This window comes from Macaca nemestrina, chromosome 13 (genome assembly GCF_043159975.1).
Source record: "Macaca nemestrina isolate mMacNem1 chromosome 13, mMacNem.hap1, whole genome shotgun sequence".
NCBI lineage: Eukaryota > Metazoa > Chordata > Mammalia > Primates > Cercopithecidae > Macaca > Macaca nemestrina.
This window is the reverse complement of record NC_092137.1, coordinates 122,275,402-122,298,398: the sequence shown is the minus strand read 5'-3', so window position 1 is coordinate 122,298,398 and position 22,997 is coordinate 122,275,402. Positions and strand designations below refer to the sequence as shown.

The following is a 22,997-nucleotide window of genomic DNA, read 5'->3' as shown; positions in this document are numbered from 1 at the left end:
GAAGTAGTCCTAAAAAATTGACTTTGATGTTCCCCTTATAAACTGGGAAAAAGCTGCCACTGTTTGAATTTGGTGTCCAGAAACTGGGGCCCAGCTAATGGAACACTGTCTTTTGCAAAGGAGTTTTGTTTCGAGAGCGCCACAGTAATACTGGTCACCCGGGGATGGGGTGGCACTCGGCAGTTGGCAGAGAGAAATAGCCACAGAGAAAGATAAATTACCTATTTCTCTGGTTTTTAAAATTCTGGAATCCTGAAATGCTAGTGCTACTTTATATGCGAAACAAAGCCCCTCTGAGGTCACAGTCTATTTCTTCTGTCCCACGACAGTCTCTGAGGGAGCAAATTCTCATCTGGTTGAGCAGAGGAAGCTCCAGGAAGTTCCATGGCTGGTTCAGGGTCTCAGAAGTTGAAGCCCAGCCAGGCTTTGGAAGCCAGTCCCCGGGTCCTGGTGGCCCTGGAGGTTTCTTCCTGGAGGCAATGCCAGTTCCCATTCCCTGTGGGCATGCGGGAGCGAGGCCCTATCTCCAAGGCGACTTGAACCAAGTGTCCTTGCTGTCCCTGTAGCAGGGATGACAGACTGGGGGTGCTAGGAGTTCTTCCAGACCCTCCAACCTGGCCCCCCAGCAGAAGGCCTCATGATAGATTCTGCCAAAGAAATGCCAGATGGGCCAGGGTGTCTGAGGTCCCAGGTGGCTGCTCAGGGCGGCTCCAGCTGGCTCCAGGTGTACAAAGGGAGCCACGTGGCCAGGCAAGAGCCTGCTCAACTACCTGAAGGGACAAACACTGTGAGTTAATATTTATTTACTGAGTTCTGAGCATAAGTCAGGAAGCGCTTTCCATGAATTAACTGGGAGGCAGGTGTTGTCATTTACCTGCCCGACAGTTGAGAAAGCTCAGGCAGAGACTGGATGTGGGCGGAGTAGAAAGAGCAACACTCCTCCCAATGAATCAGCGGAGAACAGTGCCACTCAGGTCACATCTGAGTCTTCTGGAATCAGCCCGAGGCCCCGCTCTGGGCGAATGTGGACAGCGTCCCCCTTCCCTGCTCTCCCCGAGCCAGGGCCGTCCATTGCTTCTAGCCTGAGTGCCAGGAACTGAACCAGGAGGCTGGTGGCCAACCTGGTGCACACAGCACCTGCTGCCAGCATAAAGTTCCTTCTCCGTGGCCCCAGCCCTTCCTAGCACATGCTGGGTGTGCCCGTCCTTGGGTGGTCCGCACTCATCCGTCTTACAAATGCTGGCCAAGAACTGCAGCTTGGGTGAGGAGGGAGGGAGGGGGTGAGTAGAGGGTGGGGCCCCATCTGAGCCCTTGACCTCTGCCCACGAGTGAAGCAGAATTTAGGGAAGAGGTGGCTGAGCCTCTACCCACACTGAGGGCTGGAGTGGGAGCCAAGGAGTCAGGCGCTGAGGTTAGAGGAGGGAGGTTTCAGGGAGGTGAGCTGAGTCCGAGGTGTGTGGTCAGCCGCCCTTTCTTCACTTCAAGCTGCAAGGAAAGGGGCTTTAAAGAAAGCCGCCAGAGAGCTTCACGGTGTCCCCTAAGTTTGAGAAATCCCTTGGACTGATGCCGCACCCACTGCAAAGTCTCGAGGGCAGTCAGGCTGGCTGCCTTGAAGGCAAAGCTAAGGAGAGGGCTGGCGGCCCAGGTGCGGGCCTCCCGTGACAGTTGGCATGGAGTCTCCTAGGTCCAGTCGAAGGAGGCCGCCCAGAGAGTGAACCGACCTCAGCCCAAGAGGAGGCAGAGTTCTAATTAGGTACTGGGGGCTTGTGGGTTCCCTGAGGCCCGTATGAAACACTCTAGTCGGGGGACCATGAGGCCAGGCTCCGAGGACCCTTGGAGGAGCCCACAGAGAAAGAGCGACAGCTCTCAACCTCTGCAAACCCAGAGCACAGCTCAGCTGGAGGCTGCCGTGCCCGCCGCCCGCCCCAGGCCGCCACCCCCAGGCCCAAGCTGGGTGGGGAGCAGGAGAGTTGGCACTGACATGGGCCTGGATGGGGGCTGAGCCTGTGTTGTGAGATGTGAAGTGATCAGGACCATTTGTATTTTCTTACCAAGATGCACCCAGCCAGCCAGGCTTCTCTCTCTCTCTTTCCCCCGCCTTGTACCCCTCAGCCAGGGCCCAACAGAAAATAGGGCCTAAGGAAAAGAGCCCTGGGCTGGGGGCTCCACAGCTGGGTTTGGGGGCCTGGGGAGGAGGGGCTTGAATTTGGGCCTGGAATGCGGGATCACGAGCAACAATGGAGGAAGGTGCAGAAGGGCGGGGGGCACCGTGAGCCACTCGCCTGGGGAGGACAAGAGTGAGGGCCCTGGTCAGCTGAAACAGCCCACGACGGCCTCCTGAAACACTGTGACGAGAGGAAACCCGACCTTCATCCGGGCTTGAAATCATCCCTTCCTTTCTCACCTCCAAACTCCCCCCAGCCTCGGTTTCTCCCCATAGCCCCTGTGTGAGGAAGCCACAGCGGGAAACAGGGCTGAAGCGTTCCTAGCGGACAAGACGAGGTCCTCTCGAGCCTCCTTAACCTCCTGTGGGTCTGACACACCACAGAGAACCCTGGGAATTGCCAAGGCTGTCTCTGGGAAGCCTGCAGATGCCCGTGTGCCCACACCAGGGCCGCCTCTGAGCCCACGTGGGAGTCCCAGACCCCTTTCTCCTCCCCTTCTCATTCCTGTGTTCCCCACAGGCCCAGGGGAGGGCCCCAGCTGGGAGTGCCTGGGGCCCTGGACAGGCCACTGAGGAAGCGGGGTGTGGTGGCAGGGGGCACACACGCTCCACCTCTGCATTTTACGAGGGGTGCCCACCTGGGTATTAGCTGCAGTGGAAGGTTCACAAGGCCCGAGCAACTGGTGGGCCCAGCAGGGCAGGGCAGTCGTCCCAGGCCTGCGGTGTCGTACCTGTGAACGCCAAGGACAGCGCATCTGAGTGTGGGATGTCGGTGAGGGTGCCAAGCAGGGGTGAGCGACTCTCGGGGGTGCTGCTGTGATGAGTGGGCTCCTCTGCTCCTGACTCCTCCGGCCAGGCCATCGGGAAGACCAGCCCATCATGGCAGTGTGGTCACCGATTTTCCAAGCTGCTGTGTAAGCTGTGGGCACAGAGCCGCCAGCGGGATCTCAGCACCCGTGGTGCTCACTCCGGGAAGAAGGCGACAGGCTTTGGGCCCTGGCTTTACCACTCCCTAGCCTGTGACTCGGGCAAGTAATTTAGCTTTTCCGGGTCTCACCATTATCATCTGTAGAGTGAGATAATGACACTTTTCTCCCAAGGCCACTATGAGGACTCAAGATGCTCGGTGAGTCCCTGCTTGCGGAGGCTTGCTCAGAGTCAGAAGGGCAGGACTGTCCCAGGCGCTGAAGAGAGGATGGGGCTGGGCATGGTGGCTCACGCCTGGAGCTCCAGCACTTTGAGAGGCAGAGGCAGGTGGATCATTTGCGCCCAAGACTTTGAGACCAGCCTGGGCGCCATAGTGAGACGCCATCTCTACAAAAAAGTATAAAAATTAGCCGTGCATGGTGGCATGTGCCTTGTAGTCCCAGCTGCTTGGGAGACTGAAATAGGAGGAGTGCTTGAGCCTGGCAGGTCAAGGCTGCAGTGAGCCATGATCACACCACTGCACTCCAGCCTGGGTGACAGAGTGAGACCCTGTCTCAAAAAACAAAAAGCAGATGAGCTCCCAGGATGCTGGCCCTGAGCTGACAGCCATGAAGGGGCCTCCCTCCCTCCCCCACTTCCTGGGGTGCAGTGTGGGTGGGGCGCGGGGCAGCTGGGGAGTCCTCCAGGCTCTGCGGAGCCCCTTCTCCAGTGTGAAGTCCAACCTGTCCTGAAGTCGCACAGGGCCAGACACCTGGGCTGCCGCCTCCCCTCTGGAAACCTCCTCCTTGCCCTGGTGGGTTGACAGCTCCGGGCTATTTTCTTCCCCTGAGGATCTGAAAGTTGGAGCTAATTGGTTGGCTCAAAAAAAAAGAAAAAAAAAAAAAAAAGAAAAAGGGCATGCAAGCACAATTGTGCAGGCTGCGAAGGAGGGAGGCATCCCAGGGCTTCGTCTCCATGGGAACTGCTGGCACAGGCTGGCTCCTCTGGGCTCCAAAAAGGGAAACTTGGCAAAGATTTCGGGCACCTGGCTCCTGAGTGGTTTGCTTGGGGGCCAACCAAATGCCCAGGAGCTGCCCGGCCGAGGGACGGGACAGAGCCCCCTCTCGCAGGGATGCCTGGGAGCCCTCGCCCCCATCCCCCAACCTCACACCCCAGGAGATCCCATCAGGTCCTCGGCTGCCCTGGACGCGTCCCGACTTGGGAGCTGGGAGGGGCCCAGCACAGCTGGAGAGCATGAGCAGCTCATGCACTGGGGAGACACCCAAACTTCGAGGCCCTAGGATGGGTGAATGGGAGGTAGTCAATGAGGGACAGATGAAAGAGGTGGAAGGACCCTGAGTGTCATCCTGAGGATGTGACCCTGGTGGCTGTCACTGTTTCTGGGTTGTGAGCCCCAGACCAGCACGTTGCAGACCAGCACCTCAGGCCAGGACCCTGAGAGAGGACGCTTCAGATGCTGGGAGCACGGCTCCCTGCTCTCCTGGGGGCCCCTTGGGCTGAGATCATCATAAGGGTGCCACCGTCCTGTGTCTGTAGAGCGGCAGGCAGGACGGGGGCGGTGGGGGTGTCCTGACTTGCTCTGGAAAATGCCTCCAGAAAAGATCCGTTCCTTTTCCCCTTCCACGGTCCCTCCTGGGCACTCTGGGTTCAGCTGCTGCTCCTCCCCACTCCTTGGGGCAGAAACTCCTGCCCTGAGCGCCCCTCTCCCCAGCCCCAGTTCCCCGCACCCCCTGCCCCCATTCTTCCTTGGTGACCAGGAAAGGCGAGGAGCAGAGAAAGAGGCAGATGGCAGAGGAGGCCCAGAGAGATGCTGGTGACAGGGTAGGGGAGAGGCCAGGAGAGCCAGACAGAGGCGCTCGACAGACTCTGAGAGGCCGGATTAGGGGCCATGGTGGGGGGGGGGGAGAGAGAGAGAGAAACAGAGAGAGAGAGAGAGAAGAGAAGAGAGAGAGAGAGGGAGGGAGGGAGGGAGGAGGCAGAGGGGTGGAGCGATAAAAGCCGGCAGGGAGGAAGGGGTGGGCAGGGGGAGGGCGAGAAGCCGCCGTTGACAATTACGTCTGGGTCCAAGCAAACATGAGGCAGCTGCCAGCCGGCCTGGGCAGTCCTGTCTGCCTCGGCTGTGAAGTGGGGAGACTGGCAACAGTTCCCTTCGGCACCCAGGATGCAGCCGGCTAAGGTAGGCGCTGGGAGAATGGAGTCTTGCTCTAGAGGGGGGTAGTGGGGAGGAATGGGGGGTTCTGGGGGTTGCCCTGGACCAGGAAGCATTTTTCTTTGACCCCTGTCCCCTCTTGTTCCACTTTCCTTTGGGGAAAGTGAGCTTTAGGGTGTCGTGGCTGGCGTTGGGGTGTCCTGGCTGGGAGGCTGAACTCCTGGGGCTGCCTTGGGATGGGAGAGGTTTTAAGTGTTTGCGGAAGAGAAGCTGGACAGAGGAGGAGCTTGGGGTCAGCCCCCTGCTCAGTTAGGCCCTTGGGCCAGGTGCCAGCGTGGCTGACACTGAGCCCGGGCCCCACAGCCTTCAGGGCTGGGGGAGGGGTGAGCCTGGGAGGGAGTCACTTGAGCTTGGAAGTTGGTCAGTGGACGCATCTTCTAATCAAGCAATTGAGTAATGAATGAGCGCTCACTTCGTTTCAAAGGGCTCAGAGCCCCTGACAAGGACACCCCCCACCCATTCCCTCTCAGTGGGTTGTGGGGAGGTCAGAGAGAGAACACGAGGAAAATGCCTGGCACAGAGTTCGGGAAACAGTCGAGCAGGTACTTGTGGGGAGCAGGGCAGGGTGAAGAATTAAAGAAGGAACGAGGGAAGGAGAAATAAGCTGCCTTCCAGCCTCTAGGTGACTCTCGGAAGGTCTGGCCTGCTGCCCTGTGAGCTGCCCACACATTCAGGATCGTTCAGGACCAGGTCTGGCTGCTCATAACAGAAAGCCCCAAGTAACAGTGGCTGGAACAAGGTTAGCGGGGTCTCTCTGTCATGCAGAAGTCCAGAGGGGCCGTGGAGGCTGGCTTGGAGGCCACCTGGTCAGCAGCGTCTCAGGCCCGCTCTGCATCACTGCTGAGGTTACCTTAAGGTGCAACGTGGCTGCTGGAGCTCCAGCCAGCACACATGGGCTCATACTGACATATGGGCAGGAAGGAGAAAGAAAGAAAGGGCAGAAGGACCCAGAGAGAATCAGGGTCTTGAGTGTAGGAAAGAAGGGATATGGGGTTGGCACCTCAGTGTCTCTGGCCTGAAGAGATGGCTTCCTGCCTCTTTCACCTGTGAGGACAAGCATCCAAGCATGGGCGGGTGGCTGGCTTGGACCACACTGCCCCCAAACTGCAGGCCGCCCTAGATCTGTCTGCTCCCTCTTCCAGGGTGCCAAGAGGATCAACTGAGGTGGTGGCATGAAGCCCTTTGAGCATGGCAACACTGCATATGGAAAATGTGCCTTCACTCCTGTCACCCCGGCACAGGGGTACACAGTGCAACTGTGCCCACGGGCAGAGATGCATTGCGTGACCCTGCATGACCTCAGAGATGGGAATTTCCAGAGCCAGGCTGCATGCAGATGTGCACACAGCCAGCTCTGACCACCAGCAGAGGACAGTCCTCCCCTCCCTTGCCTTTCCTCTGCTGGTCTTAACTGCCAAAGGTCACTCTGGGAGCTTGGCCACTCCTGCCCCTGCCAGACTGGCAGAGTGGGTGGCCTGAGTCCTGCACTTACCTCTGGTTCTTCCCTTGGCCATTGTGGCCCTACACTGCCCTCCACCCTCCCACAACTGGCTCCTGGGCCCCAGTGAGTCTCGCTGTCCTTATGTCTGCTAGCGGCTTTCCTGTGACTGGCCTGGCCAGGGAGGGGAGTGAGACTCACAGCTTCTGGTGCTGGGCCCAGCAGAGACAGTCATCCTCGGAGAAGCCACCACTAGGTCTCTCATCAAGATCAATGGGAGATGGTGAAAAATAACCTTCGTCTCTTGTGGCAGCAGGGACTGTAATCAGAGCTCAGGCTGGGAGGTGTTCTGACTCCTCAGGGTCATGGTCAGTGGCTGCCCCCCAGTGACGCCCCATGACTGCCCGGCTCCCCAGTCTTCTCCCCACACTCCCCAGCCGTTCACGAATTCTCAGCTGGAGGGAGGCGGGGAGCACTGCCATTCCCATTCTAGACGCCGAGGCTCAGAGAAAGGGAACAGCTCCAGGACTCCATGAGCTCTTAGGAGAAAGGATCGAAAGACCCGCAGGCTCTGCGGCAGGGGCTGCGGTCGCGGTGTTGGGGCTGTGGTGTCTTCACAGCCAGCAAGTGCACCAGGAACCCCTTCTGCCTAGCTTCTAGCCTCGTTGCAGGGCACTGTGCCAGATGGGCCCTAATTTGCTCCCACATTTCAAAAGACCCCAGGCTGCGCTGGAAGAAAGGGGCTCTGCCTCAGCTCTCCAGGAGAGCCCAGGAGAAGGGCAGGGCTGTGGGCCAGGAGCCTTAGGGTGCCAGCGCCCATCCGGGCCATTGTCTCCTGCATTATCTCCCTGGACTCTCGTGCAGCCCACAAGGCAGCTGTTGGTCTCATCCCCACTTCACAGATGGGGAAACAGAGGCCTGCCCCAGACTGCGGGCTACAAAGAGCTGTGGCTGAGATTTGAATCCTGCTCTGTCTTACTCCAGAGCGCAGCAGGTCCCTAGGGCTTGGGCGATGTGGAAGAAGACGCAGGAGGAGAAGGGCATGCTTTTAACCGGATGCCAGAGGAGGGGCCCATCCCAGCCATGCGCCTGACTCCCTGGGCCGGTGGTCTGTTGTGCCCTCTTAGCCCTCTAGTGAGTGACACAAGCCGGACTCCACCTGGACACATCCCCTGCAGGAGCAGGAGCCACATGACCTGGAGCTGGTTGCCTCCCATTTTTGGGCTGTGGATCCAGAGCTAGGAAGGACAGGGCCCCGGCATTCTAAATTCAGGCTGCCTCGTCTTATCAAGACCTTCTGCGGGAGGCAGAGAACGGCTTTGCTGACTTAGCAGAGGGGGCTCAGAGCCCACCAGCCCTCCCCAGCCCAGCCCTGGGCGTCCCAGCGACTTCCAGGAGCAGCCAGCGTGCCCAGCCCTGGGCGTCCCAGCGACTTCCAGGAGCAGCCAGCGTGGCTTCTGTGGGGAAGAAGGCACTGTCAGTTCCCAGGGTGAAACAGAAGAGGGGAGAGAAGTGAGCACGTCTTACCGACCTAGTGCCCAGACCTGGGGCAGGCAGGAGCCTGAGAGTTGGGGGAGGGCACAGAGTGGGGCGAGCCCCGTGCTGCTCCCTGCCCAGGGCTCCCGGCCCCAGCTGACTGGTGTTACCCTTGAGCAGGTGCATCTGTCACCTGTGATCAGCTGATGCCCTAGAAGGCCACAGAGCAGCCCTGTGGCAGGGAGAGAAGCAAGGGGACCCGCAGAGTTGGAGAAGGAGCAGCTGAGCTGAGACAGGAGGGCAGCTGGGGGTGGCATGTCCCACACTAGGGTGGGCCCAGCTTCCCCCTCCGATCTGCTACCTCACCTCTCTGCCCAGCATGCCCTCTCCATCAGTCTGGCCGGGCCTGGGCCAGGCTCAGCCAGGAAAAGCAGCTGGTGGTCTTTTCTGACCTCACCTCCCAGCCTGCCCAATGCCCCTGGCCCTCCCCAACCTTCAGCACGTGGACAGTGGGCAGGTGCCGGGGTAGGCAAGGGGCAAGTCCTCTGCATCCCAGTCCCCTCCTGCCGGTGCCACATGCCCCTGTGCCCAGCTCTGTCATGGGATCGTCTCTCAAGGTGGGCACTCTGGACAGCCCCACCTCTGCCCCACTGACTCAGGGCAGGGCCCTCCCCTCTCTGGGCCTCAGTCTTCCCATCTGGGTCTGAGAGGTGCTCACAGCGTCTGCCAGGCCCTGTGATGAGCAGTGCAGGGTGGGAGGGCACGGGCCTGACTGACTAAAGTCAGGGCCACTGCCAGCAGTGCCCCGCATGTGCACACAAATGTCCATGGGTCTTGCACAGAGCCCAGATCCTCACCGTGCGGGACTGAAGGACCCCGGCCAGGAGACCGGCACAGCCAGGAGGTGTCATGGCTGTGCCTTGTTGGTTGTGAGCCCTGACTCCGCACCAGCAGACCTGGGCTCAGTCCTGGCTCCGTCACGCACCGGCTGTGTGTCCTCTGACAAGTTACTTAGCTCCTCTGTGCCACTGTCCCCTCATTTTCCTGGGGGACGTATGAATATCACAGAACCCCCAGATAAATGTGATCCTTTACCAAGCGGCTTGGCCTGGCCCCTGGCATGGAGTGAGGCCTCCATATGTGAAGGGAATACCTATGCCATCCCTTCTGGCCGTTGGGGAGAGCCTGGGAAGGCCACCAAGAGGCAATGTGGCCACGGGCAACTCATGCTCTCCCCTGGGTGAACGTGGCCTCCCCGCTGCCGGGCAGCACGGGGAGCTTGTCCTTGCCAAGGTGGCAGCCATCAGAGCCGGGAGGACAGCCCGGCTCTCCTGCTCTGGTGCTGTGAGAGGGCTGGCTGGGGCGCAGTGCTGTGTGTGTGTGCGTGTGTGTGTGCATGTGTGTGTGCACATGTGCGTGTCTGCGTCTTCACAGACTCATGACAACCGCGGCTCCCCCGACAAGGCAAGCCGCCTGGCCCATGTCTGTCTGTGCCCAGCGGTGGGTGGAGAATCCAGGCTCTCCAAAGCTTCCCAATTCCGTACCCCGGGGCCTGCACGACACAACGCCCACCACTGCTTCCTGCCATCTGTCCCGAGGGATGGAAATAGAGCCAGCGACAGCAAGCAATGCCGGGTGGGCCAGTCCGCACTGCAGCAGCCGTGGACGGGGTGGGGGTGGGGAGCCCCACGTCTGAGCAGCCTGGATGTCCCCTGCTGGCCCTGGCCTCGGGGAAGCCCTCCCAGAGAGGAAGGGGGTGAGAACAGGGAGACCCCCTTCGTCTTTCAGGCAAGGCCAAGAATTTTCTATTTGGAGGGACAGACACTCTAAACAAATTCTCCAAGCGGCATTTTCAGATCTTCCGAGGAGCTTTATAAGAACGGAGTAGCCCAGGCCTCTCTGCCTCAGACAATCCAGCCCCTGGGCAGGCGGATGGTGGGAGCCTCCTCGCGTGATTCTGGTGTGCGGCAGCTGAGAGTGGCAGGTTGGGCTTCCCTGCCAGGCATGCCAGGCTGCGGGCTCGGACAGCCAGACCCTCCCTGGGATCGGAAGGTCGAGGAATACTGACCCTCCCCCGCTGGGGGCTTTGTCACCTCGCCTTCCCCTTAACCCTGTGAGGGCATATTGTCACCCCCATTTTGCAGATGAGGAAACTGAGGCTCGGAGCTGTCAGGTTCTCTGTCAGGGTCACCGAGCTGGGAAGCGAGAGTGTGGGATTCACATAACTGGTTGGCCACAGATCCCTCCCACTGTCCTTGCTGCCGGACATCACATCCACCTGCCTTCGATCTCCTACCCTGCCCCCCACTAGCCGTGCCCTCTGAGTCCACACCCAGGGGCCCTGGTGGCACATGCAAAGCCCCTCACTTCTGTTTTGCATCCGTTAAGTCTGCAGACATCTGGGAGGAGTCAGCGATGTATGTGCTCCTAGAACGCCACCTCTGGGGAACGGAGCCTGGACACTTTAGCGCAGGTTTCCCAGGACTCTGCCTGGCCTCTGGCCGTGCACCCCCACTTCTCACAGGCCGCCATGTGCCCCCTGCTCACCTCTGCCACGTCTGCTCTGGACGGCTCTCTGGGAGTTTCTCCGGGGTACAGTTGATAAGAACCACGGAGACTGAACTGGCAGCTCAAGGGTTTCACCTTGGCACGCCCCTGACAGTCTGACTGCATTTTCTCAGTCCAATGGGCCTCCACAGGACAAAACTGTGCCATGCTGGGCATCGGGCAGGGAGTGGGATGCTGCCCTGTGGGCCACCTGGCCTCTCAGGGGACCTACAGCGTAGGGAGCCGCAAGGCAGAATGTCCGGTCCAGGTCCTGGAGGTTTGTTCCAAGTGCACAGCCTCTGTCTGTGGTGTGGAGACTCTGGGGTGATGGTGTGGTGTTTGCAGCAGAGACTGGACCGTGTTCAGGGGGAGAGGAAGGCATGGGGGCAGCCCTGCCTCCTACGTCCCCACAGTGACAGTTTTCTCAGGCACTGGGGAGCCACCGCCCCTCCTTCACTGCCCACATCTAGAGTAGGTCCTGTCTCCATAATAGCCCCAGCACCCAGCCATGACCTCTGCCTGGCTCAGCCTTCCCCCACTCTCCTGGGCCTGGGCACCCATCGCCTCCCCCAGGTGGCCCCTGCCTCATCCACCCCCCAACCTGACCTGCACATTCCACCAGGCCACCCTTCTGAGGCAGCTCCAACTCCAGCTGCACTTGGGTGGCAGAGAACAGCTGCCGCGGCTGTGCCCTGCCAGGAGGATGGTGCCCCAAGCCAGCCGGCTGGCAGGTCTGAGAACCATCCAGACCGGTGCTGTCCAACAGAGACGTGATGCAAGCCACAGATGTCCCTTCAAATGTGCCAGTAGGCACAGTAAAGAAAGAAGAAAAAGTTAAATTATTTTAACCATATGTTTTATTAAACCCAGTGTAAATGATTATCACTTCAACCTGCCATCGATAGAAAGCATTTTTAATGCGCTATTTGATAGTCTAGTAAGTAAACGTTTGGAACCCGGTGTATGTTTACATGGAGGGCACGTCTCAGTGTGGACCAGCCACGTGTCAGTCTCAGCAGCCTATGTGGCGAGAGGCCGCCGTCACTCAGACCTGGGGGGTCGCCTGGCTGAGTCGAGCAGGCCCTCAGCCTCAGTCACAGAGAGAAACACACACTTCCTGCCTTTACTGTTTTGCTGTATCTGTTGTGACCTGTGCCATTGTTTCTTACTATTTTTCTTTAAATTAACTCATGCGTTGAATTTTAGTGAATCCATTTAGAAGGGAATCTTTAAATCAGTACTGTGAGTGGGAAGCCGGGAGCAGGAGTGGAAGGCAACCACCACATTGCCGTGAAATAAGGCAGCAGCGACAAACTCCCACCCACAGTCTGTGGCCTGTTGAGGCTCTGAGCTGAGGCCATGCCCTCCCTTTGTAAAGGGGATGGCACGGGGGAGCTGGAGAGTGCGATGGCCCGGAGTCTAAGTCATCTCCTGCACCTTGTAGGTGCAGCTCCCCAGGGCCGGAGACCTCAGGCCAAAGCCCCCAGGACGCAGCTGACTCAGAACAGGTTGGGTTTACCTCTGTTGAATAACAGGAGAACACGTACCCCAGGGACCCTGGCAAGCTGCGTGAGAGGGGGTGAGCTAGAACCCACTGCAGGATTTGGGGCTCAGTTGGATGCGTTGGGTAATTTTGAGGTTTTAAGGAACCTCAAAAAGTTGGTGTGACCATTAAATAAGATAACCCCTCCAAACAACTAACTCAGCACCAGCACCAGCAGGAGCATCACCCACGCCATCCCTTTTCCATCCCACAGGCCAGGAGGACTTAGAAGGAAGTTGAGGCCTGGTCCTGGCCTGCCTGGCTAGACAGGAGCCACAAATCTCGGCCCCCAGGTGACTGGCAGAGAAGGACCTGCCTGGCCCAGCAGCAGCCTCTACCCTTGAGGGAACCTTGTGACCTTTGAGAAGGCTGCAGGTCCCCAGGGCCAGCCTAGGGCCGTTTCTAGGACACAGCCCTGAGTGCCCACACTGCCAAGTGTGCCACCAGGGACTCTGCCTGAACCCAGGGCCCAGATCTTCTGGCTTCACTGGTCTCTGCCACTCAACCCTGGCCATCCCCTGAAGCTGATGGACAATGACAGTTCTGTTGCCCATTAAAATGAGGCCGGCACCGAGCAGGAGTGGGAGGGGAGAGTCCCGGGTGAATTAGGAAGAGCACAGGGGACTTTTGATCATTCGTGAATATTTATTCAGGGCCTCGTGCATGCTTGTGTTTTTAACGCCCTCTTTTTGGGTGCGTGAGAGTATTTTTTGATGGAAATCTTTACTGAGCTCATTGTAGATTCACGTGCAGTTGTAGCAGCTCACACAGAGGGCCCATGTACCCTTTACCCGGTTTCCCCAAAGACAGCACATTGCAAAACTACAACACAATAGCACAACCGGAGTGTCCGCAATGACGCAAACCACCAGCCCTATCCGATTTCCCAGTTCACACGCGCTCATTCCCGTGTGCGTTTTCGCCACAATTTCATCACTTCTGTAGGTTCAGGCACCCAACAGCACCACCAAGATGCAAAACAGCTCCGTCCCCACAAGGCCCCTCCTGCCGCCCTGTGAGAGCCACACCCCTCCCCTCCTGCCACCTCCCCCCATCCTTAACCCCTGGCCCTGTCCTCTGTTCTCCATTTCTGACGCTTTGTCGTTTTACAATGTTATATAAATAGAATCACACAGAATGTGACCTTTTGGGTTGGCTTTTTCATTCAGCGTCATTCTCCGGAGGCTCACGCAGGTGTGGTGTGCGCCAACGGTTTGTTTGTTTGACTTGTTCAGGATTCCGTGGTACGGACGCACTGCAGTTTTGTAATCATTCACCCATCGAAGGGCATTGGGATGCCTCCAGTTTGGGGCCATGCCAAGTAAAGCTGCCATGAGCATTTGTGTACAGGTTTTCACTTGAACATAACTTTTCATTTCTCCAGGAGAAACGCCCGAGAGTACCGTGGCTGGGCTCTGTGGTAGCGCATGTCTGGTTTTTATAGGAAGCTGCCAAACTGTTTTCCAGAGTGGCTAAGGCGTTTTCCTTTTCCACCGGCAATGCAGGGGAGATTCCGTTTCTCCACATCCTCAGCAGCGTTCAGTTGTCATTATCTTTGGTTCTAGCTGTTCGGACAGGCACATGGTGGTGTCCCACGGCGGTCCTCCTCTGCGTTGCCAGAATGGCTGATGACGGTAACATCTCCTCCGCCGCCTTTGCCATCCGCACGTCCTCTCTGGTGAAACGTCTGTGCATGTCTTTCGCGCTTTCTAACCTGACGTCTGCTCTTTGACTGCTGAGTTTTGGGAGTGAGGATCTCTTGGGTGCCAGGCTGTGTCACGAGGAAAAACAGGTCACGTGAGCATCAGGTGTCACTCTCGCAGAGCTGACGCGCTAAAGGGGAGAGACAGAAAATGCACCAGAAAACACAATAGTAGGATAGGTTCACAGTTCACCAGGGCTGGGTGCTGTGAAGAAGGGCTGAGATGGAGGCGCACGCGGGAGGGTGGCCTAGGTAGTCAGGCAGGGGCTCTCCCTGAGTGAGGCCTTGAACGCCCAGGGCAGAAGCGTCCAATGCTGGGAACAGCAGGTGCCAAGGCGGTGGTGTGGGAGCAGACTTGTAGGGGCATGGTGGGGCTGTCAGGGCTTGGCAGGGAGGCTCTGGGGCTGCCAGCAGCGTTGGGGCATCTAATTCATGTGCCATCTCATCACTGCCCCAGCTTCTCTCCCAGCACCAAGGCACTGTGGGGTGAGGGGCCATGGGGCCGCCTCTGAGGACACCCCCCTTCCATGCTGTGAGCCTCCCAAGCTAGCCGGAGGGTGCCTGCACTGCTATTTAACATGCCCTGACAGCTCAGTCAGACCCTCTTCCAGGCAGACAAGTGTCAAATATTCATGAGGATGACCCGGTCACTCTCCCTCCTCCAGCCTCCCCGACAGCCTGATGGGCCCCAGCGCTTCCCAAGCTCCGCTGTTGGGGTCTCCCTGCCCTCCCCGCCCCCTTCTCCTCAGAACCCACCGCCTGACTCACACAGGGGGGTGGCCGTCATGGGCCTGCCTTATGGGGTTTCCAGGTGGGATTCTGGCCCCTCAGCCAGATGGAGGAGCCTGGCCTGGAACCCCCGCCCACTACTCCACCCAGACTCTCTCCACTGGGGCCCCCTTGCCCAGGAGGGCGTCACAGCACTCCCCAGCGGTACTTTTGGAAGGCTGCTGATGTGCCTAAGGGGCTTCAGAACACATCCAGCTCCAGAGAGTGTCCCAGGGACCCAGGCCGAGAAACAGTGTCAGCAGCAAAGCCCATGGTCAAGCCCCTGTGAACACTGGAATCAGAAGACGATACATATACGTATAGCGTGGGCCCGGCACGTCCCAAACTCAGGGAATTCGTTTCCTCATCTGCAAAACGGGGATCGTGTTACCGACCACAGCGGGTTGTAGTGACGAGATTCCTTTCAGCTCAGCATCGACATCCACTTGGGAGGTGCTCGGCCTGCCCTTTGGGCTCAGCCAGCCTTCCTGGGAGGACAGAGCCCTGTGAGCTAGAACCCAGGACACCCACGGGATCTCCCACATGACCTGGGCCTGGGGCTTCAAGACAGAATCTCTGTGACTAACCCTGGGCCCCGAGAAGCAGCCTTGCCCGCCAAGCCAGTGCTGTGCTGAGATGGGCGCAGACGGGGCTGGGGGTCTCAGCAAAGAGCTCCTGCCAGGGGCTCCCTGGCTGCCTCAGTTTCTTCTGATGTCCTCTGCTCACTCGCCGTGCAGAGCCTGCGGCAAAGAATTTGTGATGTAATAAAGCGCCCGCTGCCACTCTCTCCCCTACTCCCCTCCTTAACCAAGATAAAGACTCCTGAGTAAGATCCTGAATAATGGAGAACCTGCGTCTCTGACCCAGCCTGACAGGACGTGTGTGTGTATATGTCTGTGTGTGTACGTGTGCGTACGAGCATGTGTACGTGTGTGTGATATGCATGTGTGCATGTGTGTGCGTGTGTGCATACGAGCATGTGTACATGTATGCATACGTATGCGTGCATGTGTGTGCGTGTGTGCATACAAGCATGTGTACGTGTGTGCATATGTATATGTGCATGTGTGTGCACATGCGTGCATGTGAGCATGTGTACACCTGTGTGTGCATAGCATGTGCATGTAGGGAGCTTCCCTCAGCACCCCAGGCACCCGTCCACTCCCAGCTCTCCCCCTCTTTCTGCTCCATCAGCATGGCCAGTGCCTCTTTTTGCTGCAGCTCTGGGCACCACTGAGCCCCCTCATTGCTTGGTGAGCCTTGGAGAAGGGGAGGGACGTGCAGGGGTTATTGCCAAGGGTGTGTCGGAGGAAGGGTGGATGACGACTGTGAGCTGGAGGACTGGTAGTTGGGACCTAGCTGAGGAAGGCCCAAAAGCCAGGATAAGGGAACTGGACATCTCCCGGCCTAGGGGACCACTTCACTAAACTGAATAGTGGGCCGGCTGCCAATCCCAAAAGAGGATGGGCCTCAGGGACCATGAGCCAGTGAAGTACCCGGAGAATCCTCCCTCAACTGAAGCCTGCAGTGTGCAGAGACCCGTGGGGGTCCCAGGCCCGTGCCTCAGGAGAGGGGCAGACTTTGCAGCAGCAGCAGAGCCCCATCACTGGGCTCTGTGTGGACGGGCACGGCCAGGGCCGGTGTCCGGCGCTGCTCTCTGATCTCGCCTGCTTTCCGGGACTGGCTCTCTGTGCTTCCCTGCAGGCTGTGACTGGCCCGGGCTCCCTGCTGCCAATTCTCCCAGTTCATACCAGCCGGAGTCAGTCTCTGGCCTTCGCACCTGAGAGTCCAGCTAGCACAGGGCTGTCTTGCGGGGCTGCGTCTCTCTAAGCTGCTTGACAACCCCGCCCATCTGTTATTTACTTTGAACAACCAAATGCTTTTCAGGACTGTGCAAAAGTAGCACACACGAGACCCTGTGATCTGGGAAGGGCACGGCCAACCCACCCCCGAGTGACCCTCTTCACTGGCCAATGAGTCCAACCGCTCAGAGCTCATATGCATGTGGGGTGGCGCCAGTGCCACAGCTGGAGCTCAGGCAGTGCGTCACGGACAGAATGGGCATGAGGGCCGTTGGTGGGCTGTGGTCCAATTGGCCAGGCCACATCTGTCCCCCTGCCACCCTGAGCAGGAGGGGACAGCCAAAGGCAGCAAACTAGACCCAGCAGGTGCACAGAGGTGTGGCCAGTGGCAGCCAGCCTGCCATGCACCTCCTTCCTCCGGTCTTCACGGGCCAGCCGCCGGCATGGGAGCTGAGCATGGTGGGCAGTTCGGATGTCAGGATTGGGGGGCCTGAAATACATGGTAGGAAAGCAAATCTTGCCACCCTGGGGCCTCCACCATGACCCCAGGCCGTTCTTTCCCTATCCACACTGACTCAGGCTCATGGCCCACTGCCTTTTTTTATTTTTATTTTTTTTTTTGAGACAGAGTCTGGCTCTGTTGGCCAGGCAGGAATGCAGTGGCACAAGCTCAGCTCACTGCAACTTCCATCTCCCGGGTTCAAACAATTCTCTGCCTCAGCCTCCTGAGTAGCTGGGTTTACAGGTGCACGCCACCATGTCTGGCTAATTCTTGTATTTTTAGTAGAGACAGGGTTTCATCATGCTGGCCAGGCTGGTCTCGAACTCCTGACCTCGGGTGATCCACCCACCTCGGCCTCCTAAAGTGCTGGGATTACAGGCGTGAACCACCGCGCCGGCTGGTCCACAGCCTCTTAATGACCACCCACGGCTCGCTCCTCCCAACACTCTCACGTCCATAGCTGGAGCCGTTTCTTCAGATCCCTGCCAGCCTCAGTGGTGGGTTCCATCAGCGCAGCCCTCCTGGGGTCACCACCCAGCCTTTCATTCACTCTCAGCTTCTCTCAACATGAAAACTCAGGCAGAGCAGTGGCCCTGCTTGGGGAGTGAGGGAGCTGGACCTGGCTGTGTGACCCTGTATAGATCCACTTGCCTCTCTGGTCTTCAGGCAGGCGAGGGATTGGGACCATGATTTCTAAAGGCCGCTCAGCTCTGGCAACCTGGCCTGTGCCAAGGGGGAACCCAACGAGCAAGTCTGGGATCGCTGCTGACAACCCCTCCCTGTACCCCTGTCCTCCCCGCTTCCAGGGGTCCCGTCTTACACCACAGCCAGGTTGTAGAGTGAAAGGAACCTGCCCACACTAGGCGTGCAGCCCTGGAAGGAGAACCCTTGGTGGTGTTCAGGCCTCACCTAGGATATCAGGGCAGCTGGGGACCCTCCAGGGGTCCTTCTTCTGAGCTGGGGCTCAGGGCTGCTCTGCCTGTTCCTACTGCAGGAGGTGACAAAGGCATCGGACGGCAGCCTCCTGGGGGACCTCGGGCACACGCCACTTAGCAAGAAGGAGGGTGTCAAGTGGCAGAGGCCAAGGCTCAGCCGCCAGGCTTTGATGAGATGCTGCCTGGTCAAGTGGATCCTGTCCAGCACAGCCCCACAGGGTTCAGGTAGGGCCAGGATGGGCTGTGGTCAAGGGTGGGGGTGGGGAGATCTGTTCTGAGCACTGTCCTTTGTGAGGGCTCAAAGGCCAGCCCGGGCCACACTGCCCCTGTCTCTATTGAAAATGTGTTTTCATTCACTCACACCCTTCCCCATTCACTGGGTGCCTGCTTCACACAGGCCACTGAGCTCCCAGTGGGACCCACAGAGCATGGGTGCAGAGAGCTGGGACCACACTGGGGCTTTCCAGTTGGCTAGGAAGACAGAGCCAGGCTGCAGAGTCCGACACACCAGGCTCCACCCTGCCCACTGCTCCCGCCCTGAGTAAGCCGGGGCACCTCCTTCATCCTTTGTAAGCCCTCCGTGAGAAGGCAGGCTGGAACCTGTCCACAGGGCACATTTGAAGAAGGGAAATAATGTGTGCAGTGCCTGGTGATCAGGAGGCCCCGCCCTCAGCCCCTCCTTGGTCCTGTTCGGTGCACCCCAAGGATTAGTGCCGGCCCTTCGTCTTGGCCTGCGTTCTGGTGTGTTAACGAGAGAACTGGCGGGAATCACTGCCCTGGGCTCGCCGTGGGTGATATTTGGTGCTTGCCGGGTGTGACAGGGCCACAATCTCACACACACACGCAGACACCTCCCACTCACACCTGTGCACACACGCCGGTGCCTCTACCACACATGAGCTTGCACACTCACCACGCACACATAGGTAGGCATACCATACACACTCGCATACTCACATACACACACACCACATGCAGGCACACACGCACCATGCACACTCATGCAGGCACACACACACCGTGCATACTCATGCAGGCACACACACACCACGCACACTCATACAGGCACACACACACCACGCACACTCATGCAGGCACACACGCACCACGCACACTCATGCAGGCGCATACACACCACGCACACTCACGGGATCACATAGGTGAGCATGGTGCGTATGACAGTCTGCCTCTGACTTTAAGGAAAAGGTGCCGACTTGCCTTTGACAACTGCATCTGGTTTGCTGTCTTGGACCCTCTCTAGCTGTGTGATTTCCAGGAAACCTTGGTCCCCTGACCAGGGGATGGGCACAATAGGGGTCCCAGCCTCCCAGGCTTGATGGGGGTCATGCATAGAGGTGATCACCTGAGGGGTCTGGGCAAACAGCAGACACCGTGGCTGACAGCCACAGCCAGAGGTCCACGCCTGTGCACAAAGGGACTGGCCGCTAAACACCAGATCCCCGTCCTTTACCCACAAACGCCACTCCATGGTGCTCCCAGCACGACTCCAGCCCCCTCCCTTTTGCCACCACCACCTCTGCTTCCCCACAGAGCCCCTACCCATCTATGATGCTGTCACCTTGGCTGACACTTGTTCCCAACCCCTTTCCATGGAAGCACTGGCACCTGTGAAGGCATGGGTGAGGTCCGCGTGCACCCCAACTTCTCGGGGATGGGGCTGGTATGTTTTGCAGGTGGCAGAAACTTGATGAGTTGACTAGAAGCACATACACATAGCTCGACCGGGAAGGACCACCTTCAGGGCACTGTCCGTTCTGCATCTGTTCTCCCTTAGGGTGGGGACGAGAGCACGGTGGCCATTGCATGTGCTGGAGGCTCAGGTCCACTCTGACGGGCACAGCTTCATGTCGTGCGAGACTCAGATTTCCTCCACTTCAGTCTTCCGGGGTTTTCTTGGTGGCAACGAGTATTTAAGGGGTGCTGCAGTGGAACCCTCCCTCCATCCCTCAGGTCCTGCAGATGCTCTGCCTCATCCTCCCGTCTCTGTCTCTGGCAGGCAGAGGTGGCTCGGGACGGTCTGGGGCTGGTGTGCACCCTTTGCCAAAGCTTTCTGCACACCCGTGACAGCAGCAGCTGTTCTGAGTGGGGTGGACGGGGAGGAAGGCGAGACAGGGGCTGGCTTGGCGTGTTCAAGTCAGGGCTGGGGGGGACCATCCCTGCATGGCCCACCACAGCATGCCCCACCTTACCTCAGGGCAGCTTCCTGGAGGGCAGGGCCTTTCCACACCAGCTGTCAGGACACGTTTGCCAAACAACTTGTCAAAGACACTCAGGCGACAGAGCCAGGGCACCAGCGATGGGTTCGCTCCCGTGCGTGGACGCGTTTACCGGACCTTGTGCAGGGACTGGGAGCAGATGTGAGTGACACATCCAAGAGCCTGTTTGATTGTGCAAGGGAGCAGTGTGAAGCTCATCTCCCTGATGTGCCAAAGCGTCCATGGCAGCTCGGGGAGGTCACTTGACTCAGCAGGTGGCACAAGAAGCGGGGGTTGGGGCAGGGGGGGCTCGGGCCCCGAGCTCCACGGTGCCCACCTGACGAGCGTCTTTGGTGGGAGCTGAGGGAGGAGGGAGCCCAGGGACCTCACAGAGGGAGGAGCCAGGACTCCGATGTGACCTTTGTCTCCCTTGGCCATATCTCCCGGGTCTCCTGTCTTCAGTCCAACATGTCCCGCGTGTGTCCCGCAAGGAGGGCGGGCTGGTCACACTGAGGGCTTTGTGCGCGTGTGAAGTGCTGCGCCGTGTGCAGACGGACGAGGCATCCCCGCTCTTTGGGAGCCTGCACAGGCTCTGGGTGCAAAGAACAATGGGGCCCATTCAGTGTAGCCCCGCGGCATGCTCTGGGAGGCCCAGCACGGTGTCCTGAGCCTTGGGGTCCTGTGGGAGGCGGGCGGCCCAGACACTGTGCCCTTGTACTGGGGTTTTTCCATTCGGCGGAAGTTGGGCCAGAGACACAAGTCGGGAACAGCTGGGAGTGAAAGCCAAGATCCAGCTTGGGCGAGGTAGAACGTTGGCAAAGAGCAGGCAGGAACCAGGGGCCTGGAGACACTGGGCGAGGGCTGGAGCATCATGGCTGGGCCCTGAGTGGCCCCTCCTGGGTGTGAAGACCCCAGGATGGAGTCAGGAGGTGGCCAACAGTGGGGCCTCTAAGAGGGGAGCCCAGGAGACTCAGAGCACAGGCAGCCTGGCCCCACTCTACCCAGGAGATGCCCCCCATCCCCAGCCTACAAGCTCCTTGGACCCTCCTCCATTACCCAAAAGCTGGGCCTCTGGCCTGCCCTGCGTGTCTCCCCCTCATCTGAAGTCCCTCCCTGCAGGACGCCTCTCCAGAGGCGTGGCCATTGCCACACTGGACAGACCTGTTTCTCAAGCCTGGTGCCCACAAGGGCCGTGGGACTTGGGTTTCTTCAACTGGAATAATAATGTCACCCACAAATAACCTGGGGTCCCGGCTGCAGACAGTTGAAACTGGGCAGGCGGGTTTAAGAGGAGGCGTCTGCTCCAGGCCTCAGGAAGTTCACAGAAACTCCGGAGGACCAGAGAACGAGGTCTGAATGGGATGAAGCCAGGGCCCCACCTACCGCCTTGGGAGATGCCTGGCATCCTGGACCACTCTGGCAGGAACGCTCTAGCAGCTGCTGCACCCCTCTGTGTGACACGGTGCAGCCATTTCTCATACACACACACACATACACACACGCACACACACATACATGCACACACACAGCACACACATGCGCGCACACACATACACACACATGCACACATGCACACACACATGCACACACATACATGCACACACAAGCACACACAAACCACACATGCGCACATACAAGCGCACACATGCACACACAAGCACACACAACCACATGCACACACAAACCACACACGTGCACACACACACAAAGCACACACATGCACACACAAGCACACGCACACACAGCACACACATGCACACATGCACACACACATGCACACACATACATGCACACACAAGCACACACAAACCACACATGCGCACATACAAGCGCACACATGCACACACAAGCACACACAACCACATGCACACACAAACCACACACGTGCACACACACACACATGCACACACAAGCACACGCACACACACAGCACACACATGCACACATGCACATACACGCACACACACGTGCACACACACATGACCACACACGAGCAGACACACATGCACATGTACACACACAGAGCACGCACATGTACACACACAGAGCACACACGCATGCACACACACACACGCACACGTACACACACGCACACACATGCCCCTCCCCCAGAGAGAAGACCCAAATCCTCCTCAGCCGCCCGTGCGTCCCAGGGAGATGCTCATTCTCCCATGGGTTCAAGGGCAACCCCACGTAAAATCATCACCACCACCAGTGCTCCTGGGAAAAAGGGGTAGCAGAAAGGTATGGGAACAAAAGGTGAATTAACTTGTCTCTAATATATAAAGATCTATAAACATAATTTTCGTGTATTTGAAGATACAAGATACAATTGACGTCATGAGGCATCGAGATACATGACATCAAAGTGAGGTGTCAGATCGGTGCAAATTGTCAAGGGTTTCTGAAAATTAACCCCTTTCCATGGGTTGTAGTGTGACATCTGTGGCCATCTTTAATCCACCACAAGGGCCTTGGCTGAGTCCTGGGTGGAGTGATCCAAAGCCCCATTCCTGAGGGATCTGAGTCATTGGTGGTCCTGCCTCAGTGGGGTTGCTAGAAGCCCCCACTGACTTTCATCACTGTAACTGGCAGTGTTGCTGGCTCCCTGGAGAATTCACTGGACTTGAGGTAGAGTCTCCCTGCTCCCCTTGATAACAGGGTCATTCGCTGACCGATGGCCCTTGATGCCAGTTGGTCTGAGTGGTGTGAGGGACCCAGCATGGCCAAGCGGCCGTCCCCGCTTGCAGTTCAGCAGACCCCATGCC

General features: G+C 58.5%; 1 protein-coding gene and 1 long non-coding RNA gene across 3 annotated transcripts in view; one reads left to right on the top strand and one right to left on the bottom strand.

Annotated features, from left to right (window-relative positions):
- Nucleotides 1-339: 339 nt before the first annotated feature.
- Nucleotides 340-3,364, bottom strand: LOC105490016 (uncharacterized). Its single transcript, XR_011612161.1, has 3 exons — nucleotides 3,222-3,364; nucleotides 2,896-3,083; nucleotides 340-770 (listed from the first exon to the last, which is right to left on the bottom strand). It is a non-coding gene; the product is annotated as an uncharacterized lncRNA (long non-coding RNA).
- Nucleotides 3,365-5,113: 1,749 nt separating this feature from the next.
- Nucleotides 5,114-22,997, top strand: part of LOC105490018 (potassium voltage-gated channel interacting protein 3) — a 92,382-nt gene continuing 74,498 nt past the window's right edge. Inside the window, exons 1-3 of one of the 2 annotated variants that reach the window (XM_011755226.3) lie at nucleotides 5,114-5,267; nucleotides 13,870-13,938; nucleotides 18,073-18,238. In XM_011755226.3, the coding sequence (XP_011753528.1) occupies nucleotides 5,253-5,267; nucleotides 13,870-13,938; nucleotides 18,073-18,238 (250 nt within the window). In that variant the 5' untranslated portion in view covers nucleotides 5,114-5,252. The remainder of the gene's footprint in view (nucleotides 5,268-13,869; nucleotides 13,939-18,072; nucleotides 18,239-22,997) is intronic. The other variant, XM_011755227.3, reaches the window with a different exon arrangement.